The sequence below is a fragment of the Hyperolius riggenbachi genome, chromosome 7 (assembly GCF_040937935.1).
Source record: "Hyperolius riggenbachi isolate aHypRig1 chromosome 7, aHypRig1.pri, whole genome shotgun sequence".
Classification (NCBI taxonomy): Eukaryota; Metazoa; Chordata; class Amphibia; order Anura; family Hyperoliidae; genus Hyperolius; species Hyperolius riggenbachi.
The window spans coordinates 98,578,095-98,598,477 of record NC_090652.1 but is presented as its reverse complement, the minus strand read 5'-3'; the positions used below and the strand labels follow the sequence as shown (position 1 = coordinate 98,598,477).

Here is a 20,383-nt window from a genome sequence, read left to right as displayed (position 1 = left end):
TGACAGACGCGCGTGGGGCAGGGCTGCGGCGGTTAGCCCTGCCCCAACCAGGAAGCGCTCCCCCGGTGTATCGAGGGGGATTTGGGGGTGAAGGGACCCCGTTAAGCCGCGCTATAGCGGCGTTTTAGCAGGGGCACACATGCCCCTGCTATTTATGAGGTCTGAAGCGAGATTTATTCTCGCTTCAGACTCTCTTTAAGGAATTAAAAGAAAGTAATCTTTAATAAATTGTCAACATAGTGTTGAACATGGTATTAACAGGTCAATAGGTTATTCTTTTATTGTTTGAATAATATATCTTATATGAGTGTGCCCCCTGCTGGAGGAAATTACACATTCAGAAATAATGTCACATGATTTATATAAAGCTGATAGTTAAATGAGCTAGTTAATTAGAAATTTGGAAGAATACGCACACCAACTCCAATTGGATCTTAGTTAATTCGTGGAGGTTGGATTATTGATAAGAGGAAACATAAATAATGAGTGCATTGGACACTCAAGACACACTCTCATCCTTTCAAAAGAAAAGAGACTCTCCTCTGCACACACACACTCAACCTCTGAAAGAAGGGATATACTTTCAGACAGACAGACAGACAGACAGACGGAAAATACTCTCACGCCCTACCAGCCCTGAGGCCACTCCCAGATCGGATTAGCAGTGCAGGCCTGGGAAGATTCCTGATTTAATTTTATTGGTAACTATACATTTTTAATTATATCAAAGCCAACTAAGTTAGGGGCTTGGATTTTCAATGATTCTATACCTAGTATAGAATACCCTGAACATGTGACCTTCCTGGAATTGCAACTAGGAATATCCGTGTTTGATTTGGGTTCATTTTTCTTTACATTTTTTATTAATGTATGTTTTTCCGCCAAGCTTATAACTTGTTAGAAGGAGATAAAAGATTGGTTGACATATAAAGGTTTTATTTACAGATCAAGTCATAATTGCATAATTTCATATCTTTTTCCTTTGATTTAAAATCAAATTATTTTTATAAAGTAAGTGTTTACAGATCAGTAAACTTTACACTTGTTTTATATATTGAAGTTTTTAGACCAAATAGAGCTGCTTCCATATTTTTCCTTGTTAGATTGTGCATTACAATCAAGCCTTGCAAATAAGATATAATGTCTGCCATCTTGTGTTTGCACAGCCTATTGTGATTGTGGTCAACTTTGAAGTGTATAGTCAGCTTATACCGAGAAGTAACTTGTGATTATTAATATTTTGTGGTTATTGTTTGATTCATATTTGATTTGTAATCATTTTGACAACTTTTATAAATTGAATTAATTATTTTAAAAGTAAAGAGTTGTCCTGACTTCTCACTCTTTGTACAGTAGCTTGAGAAACTCGCTATAAAAACTTAAGGTTGGGCGTTTTAATATAATAAGACTCTTCCCATTTTTTTTGTAGGAGGCCTTTGTTTTTGATTTTATACATACGGTTATAGTTTATATAATCGTATCGTATAACGCCTGACAATACAACAGATTCTGTCTATATATGTATATATAGGGTGCAAAAAACACTTCATTATTCACTGTAGAGATCAGTCTCTCACATATGGTCAGTGTGACTTTTCCCTGTCAGAAGTACCACACACTGACAGGGAGAGGGAGGCAGAACAGGTGATCAGGGCTGTGGAGTCGGTACAAAAAATCTTCCGACTCCAACTCCTCAGTTTATGAAACCACGACTCCGACTCCGGGTACCCAAAATGGCCCCGACTCCGACTCTGACTCCTTAGTCTAATACTTAACAGTGCTATGGATTTTGTACAAAAATCATCCGACTCCCGACTCCTCAGTTTATGAAATCAACGACTCCGACTCCCCAAAATTGCCCCGACTCAGACTCCTCGACTCCAACTCCGACTCCACAGCCCTGCAGGTGATCGCTGCGATTGGGTCACAGTGATCACAGGGCCAGGAGTCATTAAAAACAGCTGCTGGTCTCTGCACGGAGACTCCGTCTGTCCAATGACAGCTGATCGTGGCAGGAGTGCAATAATAAAAGGAGCACCAGTAATATAAATCCATGCCATGGCAGGGATACCAGGGAGAAAAAGTTAATTGCAGGCTGTACTCTGCTAAACCTTTACCCAAAATTATCACATGCAATAATTTCAGGCAATAACATTGTAGTGTATGCATCTTTAGAGGGGAAAGAGCAAAGCAGATGATAGGAGGTAACCAAAAAGAAAGGAACAACATTTTTAGTCAGGGCACCTTACGCTAGTGTCCTACAGTATGTGCATCCCAGTAAAGAAAAAAAGAGACCATGGACAATATCACAGTGAGCCCTTATAATAAAGTCAATCAAGCTATATCAGAAGAAAAACATTGACATCTGGACTCTCACCAATCACTTGCTGTGGCTCTGTGTAACGTCCATCAAACTGTTCGCTGAAGCTCTCGGCCAGGCTCTGCAGCAAGAGAGAAGCATTGGGAGGCAGGGCATATGGTACTGCTGTGTGCCCATAAGGTGCTAAGCTCATCTCCAGTGGTGGGGAGTCCTGGGGTCCAGGAAATGTTTTCCCAACAACCAGAGCCAATGTGGTAAATACCAAAGGCACCAGGAACTGGCCTACTATAATCTTCCAGTTCCTCCAGCTGTAGGAAGCGCGTTTCACAAAGAGTGCATAGAACTGCTGACACCAGAGAGACAACTGCAGACAGAGATAAAAACAACAGATTGTTACTCCCTCAATTTATATCAACAACCATGTCGGAAAACGGTTGTAGTGGTCTGTATGAGAATATACAAGAAATCTAAAATTGTACATGAAAATCATTGAAGTGGACTTTGTCAGTGAGCTTATGTGGTGTGCCAACTTGTCCCCCTCCTAATAAATGCTAGTGCTAGTTTCATTGCAGTAATAATAATAATAATTGCAGTATTTGTATAGCGCCTTTCTCCTGTCGGACTCAAAGCGCTTGCAAGGCAGCCACTAGAGCGCACTCAGTAGGCAGTAGCAGTGTTAAGGAGACTTGCCTAAGAAACTCCTTACTGAACAGGTGTTGGCTTACTGAACAGGCAGAGCCGAGATTTGAACCCAGGTCTCCTGTGTCAGAGGCAGAGCCCTTAACCATTACACTATCCAGCCACTAAATGGGGATCAATTGGTTACAGAGTGGGGATCCACCAACAGTGCATGTTTTGTAAAAGGCCACAGAAGTAGTTAGTTAGCTTTGGTGAGAAACTAATTACCTCACCTGTGAATGTTTGTAGTTTCCTGCAAAACATGTACTGTTGGTGGGCCTAGATGACAGGGTTGGGGAACTCTGCAGATGTCCACTACGCTCGTCCGGAAAAGGTTAACTACCTGCGGACCGCCGCAGTATAAATCTACGGCGGGCAGGGGGCGCTGCGGTTCTGACCTGACGTAAACTCTACGTCCCATTCACCGCGCTGCCCTGCCCGTCTCCGCCGCTGTCCCCGCTCGATCTCCTCCGCAATGTTCTGCCCTGCCGCCTCTATGACGGCAGAGCACTGTGAGCCGGGCAGGAGCAGTTTTCATTGGCTCCTGGCCCTGTCATTCATGTAAGCCGTTCCCATTGGCTTACATGGAGTGACAGGGTCAGGAGCCAATGAAAGCGGCTTCTGACCGGCGCACAGCGCTCTGCCATCATAGCAACGGCAGAGAGAGCAGCCTGCGGCGGGGACAGAGCGACGTGACCGGCAGATTTTAGCGGCGATTCGTCGAGAAGCGGCGGTTTACTGGACCAGCACCCTCTGGTCCTTAAGGGGGCAGAGGGTGCTGGTACTCAAGTGGTTAAAGAGGTACTGTAGCGACATATAGTAGTATGCAGTGCAATAAATGATTAATGAAATCCACTTTTATGGTTATTTTCCTGATTTCAGCACCAGAAACCCTTCCTATGCCTATAATTAATATTGCTGTATATTAATATGTAGACCTGCCCTCCCGGGTGATGCTTAGCCTAGTCTGTTTACCTATGCAGAATTCTCCTCCCAGAACATTCTGGGAGACCAGACTTTATTTCCACTGGCTTCCGAATTCTCAGAAACAAACATTCCCCAGAGTTGCCCCTGACATAAATTTCTGTGATAAATTTCAGAATGTTGGTTGGGAAAAAGTTTACACTGGACAAACACTCACTAAATAATTTACAATGAATATTGTAAAAAAAAAAAAAAAAAAAGCAAATTTATTCACAATGTTATTTTTACCACAGTTCCTCTTTAAGAGGGAAAACTGTTACTGTCGCCAAGGATGTCATGAGAAAGTCCCTCCCCTTTAACCTTTCAAACCGCTTTGTTTGTAGTTTAATGTAATGTATGACTAACAGGAAACTCAGGAGATCAGCTCTCATTTCCACTTATGTCTGCTGTAATCACTGAAACTGATGAAAATGTATGCATGCAATCTTCACTGTAGGAAACCTTTGATTGTCTAGTTTATTATAATATGTTCAGTTTACCTCAGCAACATTTTAATACTGAAATCTCCATAAATGGAGAAAGTGCTCCTGTTGCCATTGTTCTACAGCCACTGGTAGCCACATATTTCTAATTCAGAGTGTAATGAAGTCAACAAATGTGGATTCAGATACTACCTTTAATGATTAACTCTACAAATTGTTCTTGCCAGCTATCGGAACTTTAAAGTGGAACTGAAATCAAAATTTCCTCTCTGCTCTAAAAGATTAGCCACAGCATGATAACCTTTATTGACAAAAAAAATATTCTTCATTACAACTTACGTAAATCCTAAAAAAAAATGGTGTTTACTGTATGGGAAGAGAGCCACAGCAGTGCTCCTGTAGTCTATTCACATCTGTTAAGAACTAATTAGACACTTTGATCTCGGTAAACTGAACACAAAAACACAGCTTTCCATTTCTTTAGCAACTACGGTATATGTGGAATTAAGACTTTTCATTGTGTCCTATGCAAGAGTTTGGTTCCATTTTAAAGCTTTTGTACTTTTGTAGTTTAGGTCTACTCAATAGGGATGGTCAATGAGATGCAAATAATTTTGAGTTGATGCAGGGTTATGCAAATTATGTATTCAAAATTAAGCAGCTAGAAAATTGACCAATAAACCTTTACTTAACAGGATTTTATTGGTTAATTTACAAGCTGCATAAACTTTCATAATGATACATCAACTCGAAGTTATTTGCATCTCATTGGCCATACTTACTACTCAACCACGAACGATAAAAAAAGCCAGAAAACTGCAGCCCTTACTCCATAAAAACAGACTTGAGCAATGTACGCATGTTGCATTGCCCTTGGCTGGGGTGTGCGATAAAAACTGCCTCGGGTGATAATCTAGAATTTGCACGGGCGCTGCCTAAAGATTCGGCATGCCACATATTTAGTGACATCCGACACTCTAACACATTGTTCTTCCACTCACCTAACCCACCAGGAGACCACCTTGTCATGCGCCCTGCATTGTCCCTCCTCCCCTTCCATAGCAGCAGGTGCATCACTAGCCTCTAGGGCCACCGTAATTTTGTGTGTGTACGCAGCATTACAGAAAGGTTTCCAGAATTACTGCTCCTTGTCTACAGAATCACCAATCCCTGCCTGCTCCTTTTATAGAAGTGTAACTACTGCTTGCTGAGCCTGTACGGTCTGTAGCGGCTGGTTCTCTGAACACAGACTAAACAGGCAGATCACAATAACATGTGGATTAACAGCTTGTCCAAGTCCAACTAACAGAGCATCAAAATCAAACTGTACCTGCAAAAACAAGCTATTAAGATAACTTATTACTGAGCACCCAGCTTGTGCCCAGGCTGTTTCACAACTGGAGTCACAGTACAGAAGTGGTGACCTACACCTTGTCATAAATCCAGCAATGTCCAATGTCTGCTCTGCTCACCCCTCCATTCAGCTTGACGCCGGAGCAATCTTCAGTAATCAGGGTTCCGCTGTCCTCTGTGCAGTCACTCATGGAGCAGGACTCCTCTGCTGCCCAGTCATTTGCCCGGCGCTCATGCTGATACTGCAGTGGGGGTAACTGGATGGCCTGCAAGTCCAGACTGGAGTCCACCAATTTGCCCACTCTGTAAAACATGATGTAATCCACATTTCATGGCGATGGTTGGGTAAATACAAGTATAACTACACCCACACTCGAAGTTAGAGTAAATAACCACAACAGGAAGTCAATAGTCTCACCTCAAAAACACTTCTTCCATAGTGGTAACAGAGGCCCCATAACTAGCAATGCCCAATTCACCCCGGCGGTGTTCAAGTTCAGAGAAAAGCGGTTCAAACCTGAAAAGAAAAAAAAAATAGTTCAAACGTATTAGTCTGCTCAAAAAAATAATTATCTATTTTTAATGTCTTTAATGTGTGCTCCTCCCCAGTAGATTTGCAAAGGTCTACTCTTTACCGCTGTTGCATTGCAAGTAAACCTTTTTGCATTACTATAATTTTCTATTATGTGGCTAGTTGAGTTTACAAATTAGCTGAGGCCTTGGTTGGACAACAAAAAAAGAAGTCTGTTCTGTCCAAAATCACCCCCATCCTATCATAATTCACATGAGGTAGTGGGGAGCTAGAAGTGGTCTTTCCCTCCGAGCACAACTTAGCCTGCCCACCTTTTCTGGGCTGCTGCTCTAAGAGTGACTCTATACTAAGTGACAAGACAATATACTCTGTATAGCACTGTGGAAGAGGTCGTCGCTATACAAATACTAAATAATAATACCAAATAATAATAATACTTTGCACACAAATTTACAAGTCAAGTGATGGACTTTTATGTAGACCTTTTTTTTGTTTGTTGTTTCTTTTTAACAGCCAAGTACCTTCATCCATACTGAAAGCAGTGTGGCCCAGTGGGGACAACAAACTGCAGATGGGCCCATTTTGATGAGGTGAAAACAGCAGCTCCAATTCACTCCTAAGGAATGGATCTGTGCTGCACTAATCTTCATCATGGCCAACAGCAGTGCCAAGCAGTGAGCACAGTTGACAGTGTGAAGTGGCTTGTGGCTATATGTAGAAGCCCACTAAGTAGACCTTAGACCATTTACCTGTTGGTACTCTCCTTGGGTAAAATGTAGGACATCTCTGCCCCCGCATTGCTCTCCATTGTGGCTTGAGGCACATAGCTGGTTATAAGGTCTGTGATCTGTTCCTCCTTGCAGTCTGGCTGCTTCACCATCACCATATGGTACCCAGCACCTGCAAATCAGAGAGACATTAGAAACTACACTGATGCAGGGTACAGAGGAACAGTTCTAGTATAATGAACCATGCAGGGTTCATAAGCTGATCTCTATGTGCGATTACAGTGGAATAATTACAACACTTTGTGCAGCAGAGGCTTTTATGGTTTATTTTTATCAATGACATCAAGTTACTTCGGAAACTACTGCAGTATTTCAATAGAAGTGGAAACAATCCCTAAAGAAGAGTACTCACTAGGATGGGCTGTCTGCCAGACAACCAAGTACTGGGCATATGTGGATCTTAATTTCGATCACACTTGGGTGACCAAGTCATTGCTCTCCAGAGGGAAGAAGGGGGGTGAAAACCCTACCAACCACCAAGATGGGGCTAACTGTAGGAGGGGTAAATAAAAGATTTAAAAACAATTTAAAAATAGGAGGGTGGTGACTACCACCTTCAAAAAAAGAATTCCATTTAATTGGACACACGTTTTACGTGGAGGGGAGAAACTAAGATGGGGGAGACCAGGAGGACCCATCAGGCAGTGCCTACAGACTTTCAATAGATTTCATGCTGAAATGTATTGAAACTCTGTGTACAGTGTATAAAGGGATCTATCTGATAGCAACATCAGTGTATGGCAACCTTAAAGTAAGAAAATCTGTGGGAAACATTACATAAACTTTATCAAAGTATGGAAATGCTTCAATAGTAGCGAACTTAATGGAAAACACAGTCTCCCTTCAAAATGCTAATACATTTTTTGTAAAACAAGGCAAATTAATTAATTAGTTTCCACTGCTACTGATATTTTATATCCAAGAGCAGCCCTTACTTCTGTCCATAGACTGTGGATTGCAAGTGGTGAAGCAAAATGACAATTCACCCTTCTTACCATATTTACACTTGAGGAAGAGAGAAGAGCCACAGCACTGCAGCTGGCCTTGTGCCAGAATGGCGATTCGGTCTCCCAGGATATCGGCTTCATCCATGAAATGTGTAGTCAGGAGGATAGTGCGGTCTTCTTTGTGCTGCCGCAGAAGCTCCCAGGTATCCCGGCGAGAGGCTGGATCCATTCCAGAGGTAGGTTCATCCAGCATCACCACCTGTCAAGAGAATCACAATACATTACTGTCACTGACCATATAAAACCAAAAATGCTGTAGGAAGGAGAAATACTGTATATTCCTGCGTATAAGACTACTTTTTAACCCTTGAAAATCTTCTGAAAAGTTGGGGGTCGTCTTATACGCCGGGTGTCATTGATGCCGGGTGATACGCCCTATCCTGTTACCGCCTCTCAGATCTCCCTGCTGAGGGAGTGCAATCTATTCTTCCATACCGCTCTGATAAACAGGTAGACAAGGAGAGCTGACCAGTCTACTTAAAGGGACACTTAAGTCAAACAAAAAAAAATGAGTTTTACTCACCTAGAGCTTCCAATAGCCCCCTGCAGCTGTCCGGTGCCCTCGCCGTCTCCCTCCGATCCTCCTGGCCCCGCCGGTAGCCACTTCCTGTTTCGGTGACAGGAGCTGACAGGCTGGGGACGCAAGTGATTCTTCGCGTTCCCAGACACATTAGCACCCTCAATGCTGCTATATGGTATATGATATATGCTATAGCAGCATAGATGGCGCTATTGTGGCCAGGAACGCGAAGAATTAATCCCGTCCCCAGCCTGTCAGCTCCTGTCACCGAAACAGGAAGTGGCTGCCGGCGGGGCCAGGAGGATCGGAGGGAGACGGCGAGGGCACCGGACAGCAGCAGGGGGCAATTGGAAGCCCCAGGTGAGTAAAACTCATTTTTTTTGTTTGACTTAAGTGTCCCTTTAAGGAGAGTTGACCAATGCAACAAGTCAATTGACTATATACTGTTATATACTGGGTAACACATACAGTACAGCACCAGTATCTGTTCATACACAGGACCAGTACATGATATTTTTATTTTAATTTGGTGTGCGTTGGAAGAGGGGTAGTCTTATACGACGAGTATATCCCAAACTCTACATTTTAAATGGAAAAGTTGGGGGGTCGTCTTATACGCCCAGTCCTCTTATACGCCGGAATATACGTTACACCTCCACCTTTCGATTTTGCTCTGTGTTTCAGGCCAGCCTCTTGAGCTTCTTCATGTTGGGCATCAGCTTGGGTGAGTGGACTATTATTTTGTTTGCATTGTTTGGCATGGTGAGTGCAATGGCACAGGGATTCTGCTGGTGGTCATCCCCCGATGTCTAACTGCACAAGATTTGGGGTCCGCGGCCCTGCAGGCAACCTAAGGCAAATCTGCTCTCAGGCTTTTTATCCAATCACATATGTGCCAAATAGTGGTAACACTCATTGCATGTGCAGGATGTGATTGGATCAACCGTTAGCATAGGTACTCCTAAATGAGATTGGGCTTGCTACCGGATGAGCCCACCCACGTCTCTGGATATGTGGAAATAATCTCATTTTCCTTAGCATTGGGTGCATCTGATGGCTTTTTGTGAGTTTTGAGCCAAGGTTCTTTTAAATTTTGCTCTGAAAGATACATACTTGCCTACTCTGGGGCAGTTTCCAGGCTGACAGATCTGAATGCCATGATCTGTAGCCACTGCTGCACAATTAGCATTAGGAGGTTTACTGCTAATCAGTGTAACCTCATGTTACGCCGCTAATGTCTAACTCACTACCCTCTAGAAGAGTCTAGATCATACATGTCAAATTTTGGCCTGTGGGCTACATTGGGCCCGTAGAGCCATCAAATTCAGCCCCCAAAGTGGTTTCCCCACTTTTCATTATGTTTGGCCTACTATAGACAACCAATGAAGCTATATTGGAGGTAAAGTTCTAGATCACCAGGGAAGTCATATGGTGGAAAAAGGGAGAAAGCTTTAGACTTCCGGGAGCTGTATAGGGGAGGGAGGGGACCACTAAAAACTAACTGTATAGTGGAGGGATGGCCATTAGAAACCAGGGAACTGTATGGGGTAAGGAGGGAGGTCCACTAGACACCAGGGAACTGTATAGGGGAGGGAGGAGGCATTAGACACCAGGAAACTTTATAAGCAAGGGAGGAGGGCACTGGACACCAGGACACTGTATAAGGGAGGGAGGAGGGCACTAGACACCAGGGAACTGTATATGGGAGGGGGGCCACTAGACACCAGGGAACTGTATAGGGGAGTGAGGAGGCATTAGCCACCAGTGAACTGTATAAAAAAGGGAGGAAGGCCACAAGACACCAGGGAACTCTATAGGGGAGGGAGTAGGGTTACTAAACACAAGGGAACTTCATAAGGGAGGGAGGTGGCCACTAGACATTGAGGCCCAAAACTTGGTCCCAGTGTTCAGTTCCGGCCCACTTTGTATTTGAGTTTGACACCCCTGCTCTAGATTATAAACTATCAAAGGCAGGGACCTCCTCCTAGTGTTTCTTATTCTGCAGTAATTTATCATATGAACATGCACCAGTATTGGTGAAATCTCAAACCACACATCAATACTGTATGTATTTGTATTGCTGGATGTCCTGATAGTAAAGTTTTAAATGAGGTAGTACCTGCTTTAACTGAACACCATCAAATTATTTTCATACCTTGGAACCTCCTATTAAAGCGATGCCAATGGAGAGTTTGCGGCATGTACCCCCAGACAGCTGGCTACTCAGAGCAGAGCGTTTTTCCTCAATCCGTAGGATCTGCAGGATCTTCTCCACCTCCTCTGCGCAGCGCCAGCGCGGACATCCTTTTAACTGGAAAAAAAACAGATCCAAAGTAAAACATTTGCGTAACAAGAGCTTACGAAGAATTTGTAACATCACATAAAGCGGAATAATCCAACAATAATTCTAAGAGGTAGGTACTTTTTGGTATTTGCATAAATAAGTAATCTTCAACCTATTATCTGTGTAAAGGTGGCCACACACAATACAATAAAAAGATCGGATTTTAGAGCAATTCAATAAAAACGTTTGTTTCTACAGAAAAAGTAAAAGGTTTTGTTTGAGTAAAAATTGTAAAAATTCTAATCGGCTTCCTTCTATTTTATTTTTTCTTGATCGATAGTCTCGAAAATTTCTGAACAATTTTTTTGCAAGATTGTATGGTGTGTGGTAGATTGGCAGTTTTGTGCTGTAGAGACGCAAGCAATTTTTCAGAGTTTTCAATCATTTATTTCATAATTGTGGCAAAATTGAATACGTGTGGTACATTGGTCAGAATTTTCAAATGTTATAATCCATCAGGAAAATTGATTGTAAATCTTGAATTGAAAAGAAATGTAAAACATTGTATGGTGTGTGGCAACCTTAAATGTGAAGTTGTTGGTGGACTCTGTATGGCCTGGTGCACACCAGAGGAGTTTTTCTGAGCGTTTTGAGTTTTTAAATCTGCTGCTAATGTTATCCTATGTGTCTGTGCACACTGGAGCAATGAGGTTTTGTAAAAAAAACCCATAGCATTACATTGGGAAGAGCTTTTAGAGGTTTCAAAAGCTCTTCCCAATGTAATGCTATGGGTTTTTTTACAAAACCTCATTGCTCCAGTGTGCACAGACACATAGAACAACATTAGCAGCAGATTTAAAAACTCAAATCGCTCAGAAAAACTCCTCTGGTGTGCATCAGGCCTATAAGCAGGTATACACTTCCTTACTTTAAGAAAAGCCCTGTTCCTTCCTACATTAAAGTGGTCTGAAGGCCAGCGTTTCTACTTTGCTCTAAAAGTTTCCTCACAGCTTGAAAGCCACTATTCCATAATTTTTATTTTTAACACAATATCACTGAAATGGTTAAACAAAGCACTTTGTCCTGCTATTTAGCTTCACATCCGCATCCACACTGGAGATAACAGTATCTTTGTTTGCATTCCAATGTTGATACATGTGTGTAAACACAGTGTAACAAGTGAAAAGGAGCTCTGTGTCAAGCTCTCTGTGCTTCACGCACACACACAGCTCAGAACAGCTAATTAGAAGAGGTTAATATATAATAAAGAGCAGTTTGAATGAAATACAATGGCAGGTTTCATGGCAAGATAAACTACACTTTGGAAACTTGTCATTTGTAAACAGACAATATTACGTGTGCACAAAAGCAAATATGATAACTGTATGAGTAATAAAGTAGGAAAACACACTTTTATTGAATGTTATGTCAGAGTTTCAGACCACTTTAAGTGTTGGTACCTGCTGTCTAATTATCCTGTGCTAGAGCCTTACTGGCCAGCAGGGGCTCACAAACTAAAATGTTTATGGGGAGGTTGTAATAGAAAATAGAAAGGAGACAGCTTAGCTCTAGAAGACACAGATGTTAATTCTGCTTGCAGTGAATGCACAAGAACATAGCCTTTGATATGATGGTTAACATGGATCTACAGGCACCAGAGGAAGCTATACTCTAGCAGCATTATTATTTTGGTAAGACTTTGTAAAATCACGGGTCTTCCAAGCAGACACGAACCCTTGCACAGCACACAATGAAAAGCCTTTATTCCACAGATAGTTGCTTAATAAATGTACTTCACTGTATGAAATTATTAGAGTTAAATTGTGAGGTTGTCAGCGATGCAACGAAAACCTGTATAATATAATGCGAAGCGCGCCAGCAGATCTACAACATAATCGCTAAAGAAAAAAAAAAGGTCAAGGTGTTGCAATGGCTCAGTCATAGTCCAGCCCTCAACCTGACTGAAATGCTGTTGCAGGACCTTAAAGTGAACCTCCGGACTAAAAATCTACTCAGCAGAACTGAAAAGGCTTGGTGTTTCTTTAACCTCCTGAGCAGTCTGGACGAGCTCAGCTCGTCCATCACCGCCGGAGGCTGACGCTCAGGCCCTGCTGGGCCGATTTTCTCCAAATAAAAAGCAGCACACGCAGCCGGCACTTTGCCAGCCGCGTGTGCTACCTGATCGCCGCCGCAGCGCGGCGATCCGCTGCGTGCAGCGGCGAAAGAGGGTCCCCCTAGCCGCCCAAGCCCAGCGTAGCCGGAACAAACAGTTCCGGCCAGCGCTAAGGGCTGGATCGGAGGCGGCTGACGTCCATGACGTCACTCCGCTCGTTGCCATGGCGACGAGGTAATCAAAACAAGGAAGGCTGCTCATTGCGGCCTTTCTTGTTTATTCTGGTCGCCGGAGGCGATCAGAATTACGGATCCGGAGCGCCCTCTAGTGGGCTTTCATGCAGCCAACTTTCAGTTGGCTGCATGGAATAGTTTTTTTTTTAATTTAAAAAAAACCCTCCCGCAGCCGCCCTGGCGATCTTATTAGAACGCCAGGGAGGTTAACAGTTTTACAGCATCAGAACTTTCTGATGCTGACTTTGCTTTGTTTTTCTTACCAAAGCATCATTTTTAGCTGCACAGAATCTAAGCTCTGCCCCATCAAAGAAAACCGCCTGGGCTTTTTCCCCCTGATGCTGTGCAAAGCATGATGGGATTTCCTATGTTGTTATTCACGTTGCCTAGCAACTGGGAGGGGTGATGAGCACACATCTCCTTTCAACCAAAAAGATGGCTGCCCCCATGAAATCACAAAAATGTGCCTGTTCTTTTAAACCAGGGTGGGTAAGAGATTATATTACCTATTCTATTTTAATTAACATAACTAATGTTACTTATTGACAGTATGTTTGTTTAGGCTGAAGTTCCTCTTTAAAGGGCCAGTTCAGATGGAAGGCTGGAAAGCTAAGATGGCGCCGGGTTCGGTCGCCGCGGCCACAGGGCTCCGGCCTTTTTTCTTTTTTTTACTATAATCCAGTCTCCTCCGAGCTCCTCTTCCTGCGGGGTAGTATGCGGAGGGCAGGGGCACGCAGGTCTCGCTCTGCATCCGAGCCTTTTGGCCCCGGTCTGCCTGTGGAATGATCAGCTGTTTGGGACCCACGTGCTCATCGCGAGATCCCAGGAGTCAGCTGCTGCGGACGTGGGGGAGCCGGGAGCGTCGCCTCTGCAGCCACGAGGGAGCAGGGCACTGAGCCGGCCGAACCACCGCTGCCGCTTGCACAGGACGCATCGAGTCCTGTATCGGCACTGGGCTGAGCCGCCGCTGGGGTGACCAGACGCCGCTGAGGGCCCCCCGCATCCACGTGGACTGTGATGCTGCAGCTGCTGCCAGGGAGGACAGACGCCGCGGATTGAGAGCGGGCCACCCACCTCACAGCTAGGTAAGGTTTGACTGCCGCTGCTTCCCCCGCTGGGTCAGGGCTGCTACATCGCTGTGCCCACAGCAGGCCAGTGTTCCGCTGCTTCTCCGGCCATGCCGTTTCCGCTGCCTCTCCGGCCATGCTGTCCTCTCCACTCCACCACGGAAGTCAAGTGCCCCCTCCCAGCGTCCCCTGGATGAATTTCGGGCCATCCTCGCACCACACGTTGACGGGACAAATGCGGGACAATATGGGGTAATGCGCATTCGAGCCCTTGAGTAGCCAGGCTGGCCAGCCAAGACACCGCAGCAGCCATAAGAGGACTCTTTCTTTTTCTCTGCAGCAGCCAGGTTACCTTAAATCCAAAGGGAGCTCTCTTTCACTTTCACTGTATGCACTGTACTGTATGCATCTGTTTATCTTTTTTTCTCTCTCTCTCTCCCCCAAGATGGACCAGGGGCATCTGATCAAAGTATCGCTGCAGAAGCGTTTTGAGTGCCATAGACGGCAGCAGATGTCCCCCTGGTCCTCTCTTTGGGTCCATTCCATTCTACCTATGTTCTGCTTCACTCCGTAACTATGCATTGTACCTACTTTATGTATCGCCGTATATATGTATGTATGTATGTATGTATCTACTGTGTACCTACTGTATGCTGCCTGTTCAATTTCTGTACTTTACCACCACCGACCCTGTTGTGCCAAAATCAATTCCAGGTACAACTCACGTCGTACTTGGCGAAATAAATGATTCTGATTCTGATCCATCCATATTGTTTATCACCAGGATCCACCCGGTAGCAGATATGTGTTTAGCATTGGCAAAATGAGACGCCGGCAGTGGGACTTGTGAACTGGCCCTAAGAGAGCTGTGTATAAATTAATGACTGAAACCCTCAAAGAACTAAAGCACCATTGTAAAGAAGAGTGAGCCAAAATATCTCCACAACGAGGCAAGAAATTGATAGAGTTATAAAGAAAAGGATTGCTTCAAGTTATTAATTATATTTTGGCTTAATTTCTGTTAATAAAAAAGTGGAAAATGGTAAGTGGCGTTTGACAAATGAGGATAGATTTACATCATTTTAGAACCTGTGGGCCTCTGTGCATGAGCAGAAGAGCTGACTGGCACGACTGACCCAGATTACCGGAACCGATGCCACACGAACGGAGGCACTCGGGAGGACGGTGAGGGACGCATCAGTGCTCATGGGGCTGGAGGAAGCTCCAAGTAAGTATAAAATCTTTTACTTTGCCCATATCAGGTTTACTTTAAAGAGAACCTGAGGTGGTGGTGGGGGGCAGATGGGACACAGAGCATGCTCTCTGCCTCATGACATGCCTCTGCGCCCCCCCACCGCCGCACTATAGCCCCCCCCCCCCCAAATTAGTGAGAATATTTGTCGTTATCTCAGAGTGTACTGGGAGGACTAGGACCCACTAGGGGCGTTCCTGCAGGCTTTCCAGAGCTGCCATTGGGCAGCTCTCTCTCTTCCTGGCCATGCCCCCTGCCGCTCCCTCGCCTCCCTGCGAGAGAGAGCTCTCTCTCCTTCCAGCTTCATGGCCCAGTGGTCACGAAAGTGAAAGTGGTCCCTAGCAGGCCAACAGAGCAGCATAGAGCAGCGTGGATGGTGGCTGCCTAATCCATCCAGCATCCCGGATCAGGTAGCCTAGGTTTTTTCTCTAATTATATGAGCCGACCTCGGGCTCTCTTTAGACTCCAACTTCTCTGTATGTCACTCTGTTTTTCTAACAAGCCCCCGCTTTATTACATTGAGGTCTGTGTGACAGAATGCCTTTCAGATTTCCGTACAGTGATAAAATCAAGAAAGCAATAGGCAAGAAGCTACTTTTTTCTCTACCTTTTTGTAGAGAATATGCAACAGTCATCTGTTAGCCATGTGTACCTGATATTTGACAGCTCAGAAAACCCACTAGCTTAGCTGACACTTACCGCTGCATAGAACTGGAGGTGCTCCTCAACAGTAAGCCCCTGGAAGAGCACATCATGCTGGGGACACAGCCCCAGATTCCGCCTGATGAGAGCCGTGTCTCTGGAGATCTCAAAGCCACCAATGTAGCATTCCCCTGATGACGGGGGGAGGAGGCCTAGAATATGATGGAAATAGATTGGGTCATCAGAATTAATGCAAAACTGTCACAGGAAAAAGCATAACCAAAGTAACAACACATCCAAAATGCAACAACAGGTGGATGCCTGACCTATTCATCAGGTCCTGAGGAACCCCAGCAGTCCCAAGTGCACTTTAGGTAAGAGGACCCCTGCTCTCCCAACCTATAGATAATCCTCACCTCTTCCAGCAAAAATGTCTGTTGCGTGAAAAGATTGGTGGTGGTGTGACCATCAGGGCGGGTTTTTCCTGCCAAAATGCCCATTTCAGGGGGTGTGGTGTCAATTAACCTGGCAACACCCACCACCTTACCCTCTCTATAAATGCATTTGTGTGCGTGCTGGTGAGCATTACCTGATGAAGGCGTGGACCGCCGAAACGTGCTTCCTTAGCAATGTGCGTAACATTAACGGCAGGCGGTCCTGCTTCTGTGTAGTACCGCGATACTTCACTCGTGGCCGCTACTGTATTAATATTTACATAACATAACTGGCTGGTATGTAAGGCGCGCATAGGGCGCACTACTACTCATTAAGCTACTTGATGAATCAGGCCCAATGACAGCTCTGAGCTGCACCCTCTGCTTACCTGTTAGCATGGACAGCGTAGTGCTCTTCCCTGCTCCATTGTGTCCCAGTAATACGGTAATCTGACCCTCGTACATGTTAAGTGTGAGATCCCGCACAGCCATACGTCTCTTTCCACTCACACGGAATGCCTGTGAGATAAAGAAAGACTATTAGCAGTGTTGTTATAAAAATATTCCCCAAATGGCTCACGCTGTACCATTAGCAGTATCAGTCTATAGATAGAGCAGGTAAAGAAAGTGGAGGCAGCGATGCAGCAGCACTCACTCTGGTTACAAATGCAGTATAATCTACAAAGTAAATAGTCTTACTCTGCACACAACATGGATTCCAGGCAGTATGTTGCTGGACAGCTGAAGCAAGAGGGATATGAAGGCTGCCATATTTATTTCCGTTTACACAATATCAGTAGCCTGGCTGTCCTGCTGATCTCTTTGGCTGCAGGAGTGTCTGAATCATATAGCCAAAACAATTATGCGGCTAATCTAGTCAGACTTCAGTCAGATATCTGATCTGCATGCTTATTCAGGGTCTATAACTAAGAAAATTAGAGGCAGAGGATCTGCAGGGCAGCCAGGCAATCTGCATTGTTTAAAAATAAATGAACATGGCCGCCTCCATATCCCACTCAGTTGTGATGTTCTTTAAATAGAAGACTCAGTACTTCTGCTTTCACAGGTGCCAATTTGCAAAGAAAAAAAAACCTAAAAAGGAACAACAAGGACCCAATATGTAAAGGAAGGAAGGTCCGCACCAATGTCTCCAAAATCGTTAAAATCGTTATATTTATTGATTTTGGAGACATTGGTGCGGACCTTCCTTCCTTTACATCTTGACTACCTGGGCCTGGCTGCCTGTGTTCCTGCACTGTCTGCCACGGTACAATAGAGCGGTATCCCCTGCTTGCTTCCTAAAGGACCCAATATATAAAGAATTCTGCCAAGGTCACCTAACCCTTTAAAGAGAACCCGAGGTGTGTTTAAAGAATGTTATCTGCATGCAGAGGCTGGATCTGCCTATACAGCCCAGCCTCTGTTGCTATCCCAAACCCCCTTAAGGTCCCCCTGCACTCTGCAATCCCTCATAAATCACAGCCGTGCTGTGAGGCTGTGTTTACATCTGTAGTGTCAGTCTCAGCTGCTCCCCCGCCTCCTGCATAGCTCCGGTCCCTGCCCCCGTCCCTTCCCTCCAATCAGCAGGGAGGGAAGGGATGCAGGCGGGGACTGGAGTTCTGCAGGAGGCGGGGAGAGCAGCAGACTGACACTATAGAGATAAACACAGCCAGCTCTGACAAGCTGTTTGTCAGCAGCGTGGCTGTGATTTATGAGGGATTGCAGAGTGCAGAGTGCAGGGGGACCTTAGGGGGGTTTGGGATAGCAACAGAGGCTGGGCTGTATAGGCAGATCCAGCCTCTGTATGCAGATAATATTCTTCAAACCCACCTCGGGTTCTCTTTAAATTCAAAGTGTGTCTTTCAATATTCATTAGATTGTAAGCCTCTGGCAGGGCCCTACCCCTCAGTGTTTCCAGCTTAAATATGCAATTTCACCGTTTGACACCTATCTTGCAGTCTAGACTATTTTGACCAAACATACAAAACTACTGTTATCAAAGATATTTTATGACTTTGTTTTGTTGTGAGCTCCTTGTATGTCCTACTTTGTATTTTAACCCATGTATCTATTGTGCAGCGCTGTGTAATAGGTTGGTGCTTTATAAATACAATAAATAATATTAATAATATGTGGACGTAGCTGAATAACATGGAAGCATGAAATAACATATGTAGCTGCTGTAAACCTGTTGATTGTATGCACTGTGATAGTTATAGACTTACTATGGTGATCTTACATTTGTATGATAAGTGGTCTTTAATCACTGCTGTACCCTAGTCCATTTATTTTTAATAAAAACGAATTTAAACCATGAAAAGGCAGAAGAGACATAGTGATCAGTCTGTTGACAGCAGACATTGCCACACATTATGGTATTACAGCAAGGGTGTAGCAATAGCCATGGCAGCCATAGCAGCTGCTATGGGGCCCTGGAGTAGAGGGGCCCAGGTGGTACTTGATGTATTTACTAATTACTTTCTTGTTTTCCTCCACCCTATGATTTTATTTAACCTGCCTGGCGTTCTATTAAGATCGCCAGGCAGGCTGCGGGAGGGTTTTTTTTTAATAAAAAAAAAACTATTTCATGCAGCCAACTGAAAGTTGGCTGCATGAAAGCCCACTAGAGGGCGCTCCGGAGGCGATCTTCCGATCGCCTCCGGCGCCCAGAATAAACAAGGAAGGCCGCAATGAGCGGCCTTCCTTGTTTTGCTTACATCGTCGCCATAGCGACGAGCGGAGTGACGTCATCGACGTCAGCCGACGTCCTGACGTCAGCCGCCTCCGATCCAGCCCTTAGCGCTGGCCGGAACTTTTTGTTCCGGCTACGCTGGGCTCAGGCGGCTAGGGGGGCCCTCTTTCGCCGCTGCTCGCGGCGGATCGCCGCAGAGCGGCGGCGATCAGGCAGCACACGCGGCTGGCAAAGTGCCGGCTGCGTGTGCTGCTTTTTATTTGAGCCAAATCGGCCCAGCAGGGCCTGAGCGGCAGGCTCCGGCGGTACTGGACGAGCTGAGCTCGTCCAGACCGCCCAGCAGGTTAAGTGCCCATGGACTATATGTAGTATAGATCACATGAGAATGCAAATCTCCCAGTTAACACATATCCAGCTACGCTGCTGTTTTATAGGACTAAAAGCTATTTTTTTGTAATAAATGTGATGAAAATGATTTTTAAGAGACTTGACAAAGAAGTGAAAGAAAGACTCAGAACTATCCTAAAATCATCTGATTTTCCTTGCGACAGTGACATCAATGCGTGTGACACGGTACAGAACGTCACCTTTGTTAAATGTTTGATACGAATTCCTGGTATGAGGTCTGACGGTTCCTCTTCCAAGTATTCTCCTCTCAGCGCCTTTTCTGGATCTTCATCGTCTTCTTTCTCAATAATCTCTGCATTTCTGGCAGTCCCACACCAATAGGAAGGCTAAAAGTACAACCAAGAAATAGTTAAAATAATGTAATACTAAAAAGCAAAATGTAAATGGTCTCATCTTAAAGGACAACTATCGCAAAAAATTTAAATTCACGTGTACATTTGTATTAACTCTCCCCCCCCCCCCCCTTCATAAAAATCTAAAAGATCTGACAAACTTTGTACTAGCCCATGTCCTCGAGGGGGATTCTCAATGTTTTCTTCATTCTTTTCAAAAGCACTCCCTGGAAAGGACCTTTACAATTGTGCAGGAGAGCCAGTCTCCTTCTGTGCACACTATTCTGCCAGTTGCAGTGTGCCACTGCCATCCATATGTCAT

General features: G+C 44.7%; 1 protein-coding gene across 2 annotated transcripts in view; it reads right to left on the bottom strand.

The window, feature by feature from the left end:
- The window catches only part of ABCA3 (ATP binding cassette subfamily A member 3), a 128,546-nt gene that overhangs the window by 26,048 nt on the left and 82,115 nt on the right, over positions 1–20,383 (bottom strand). For both annotated transcript variants that reach the window (XM_068244425.1, XM_068244426.1), the window contains exons 11-19: positions 19,909–20,055; positions 17,019–17,148; positions 16,253–16,407; positions 10,760–10,915; positions 8,073–8,283; positions 7,039–7,189; positions 6,176–6,274; positions 5,877–6,060; positions 2,378–2,684 (exon numbers count right to left, since the gene is read on the bottom strand). In XM_068244425.1, the coding sequence (XP_068100526.1) occupies positions 2,378–2,684; positions 5,877–6,060; positions 6,176–6,274; positions 7,039–7,189; positions 8,073–8,283; positions 10,760–10,915; positions 16,253–16,407; positions 17,019–17,148; positions 19,909–20,055 (1,540 nt within the window). The remainder of the gene's footprint in view (positions 1–2,377; positions 2,685–5,876; positions 6,061–6,175; positions 6,275–7,038; positions 7,190–8,072; positions 8,284–10,759; positions 10,916–16,252; positions 16,408–17,018; positions 17,149–19,908; positions 20,056–20,383) is intronic.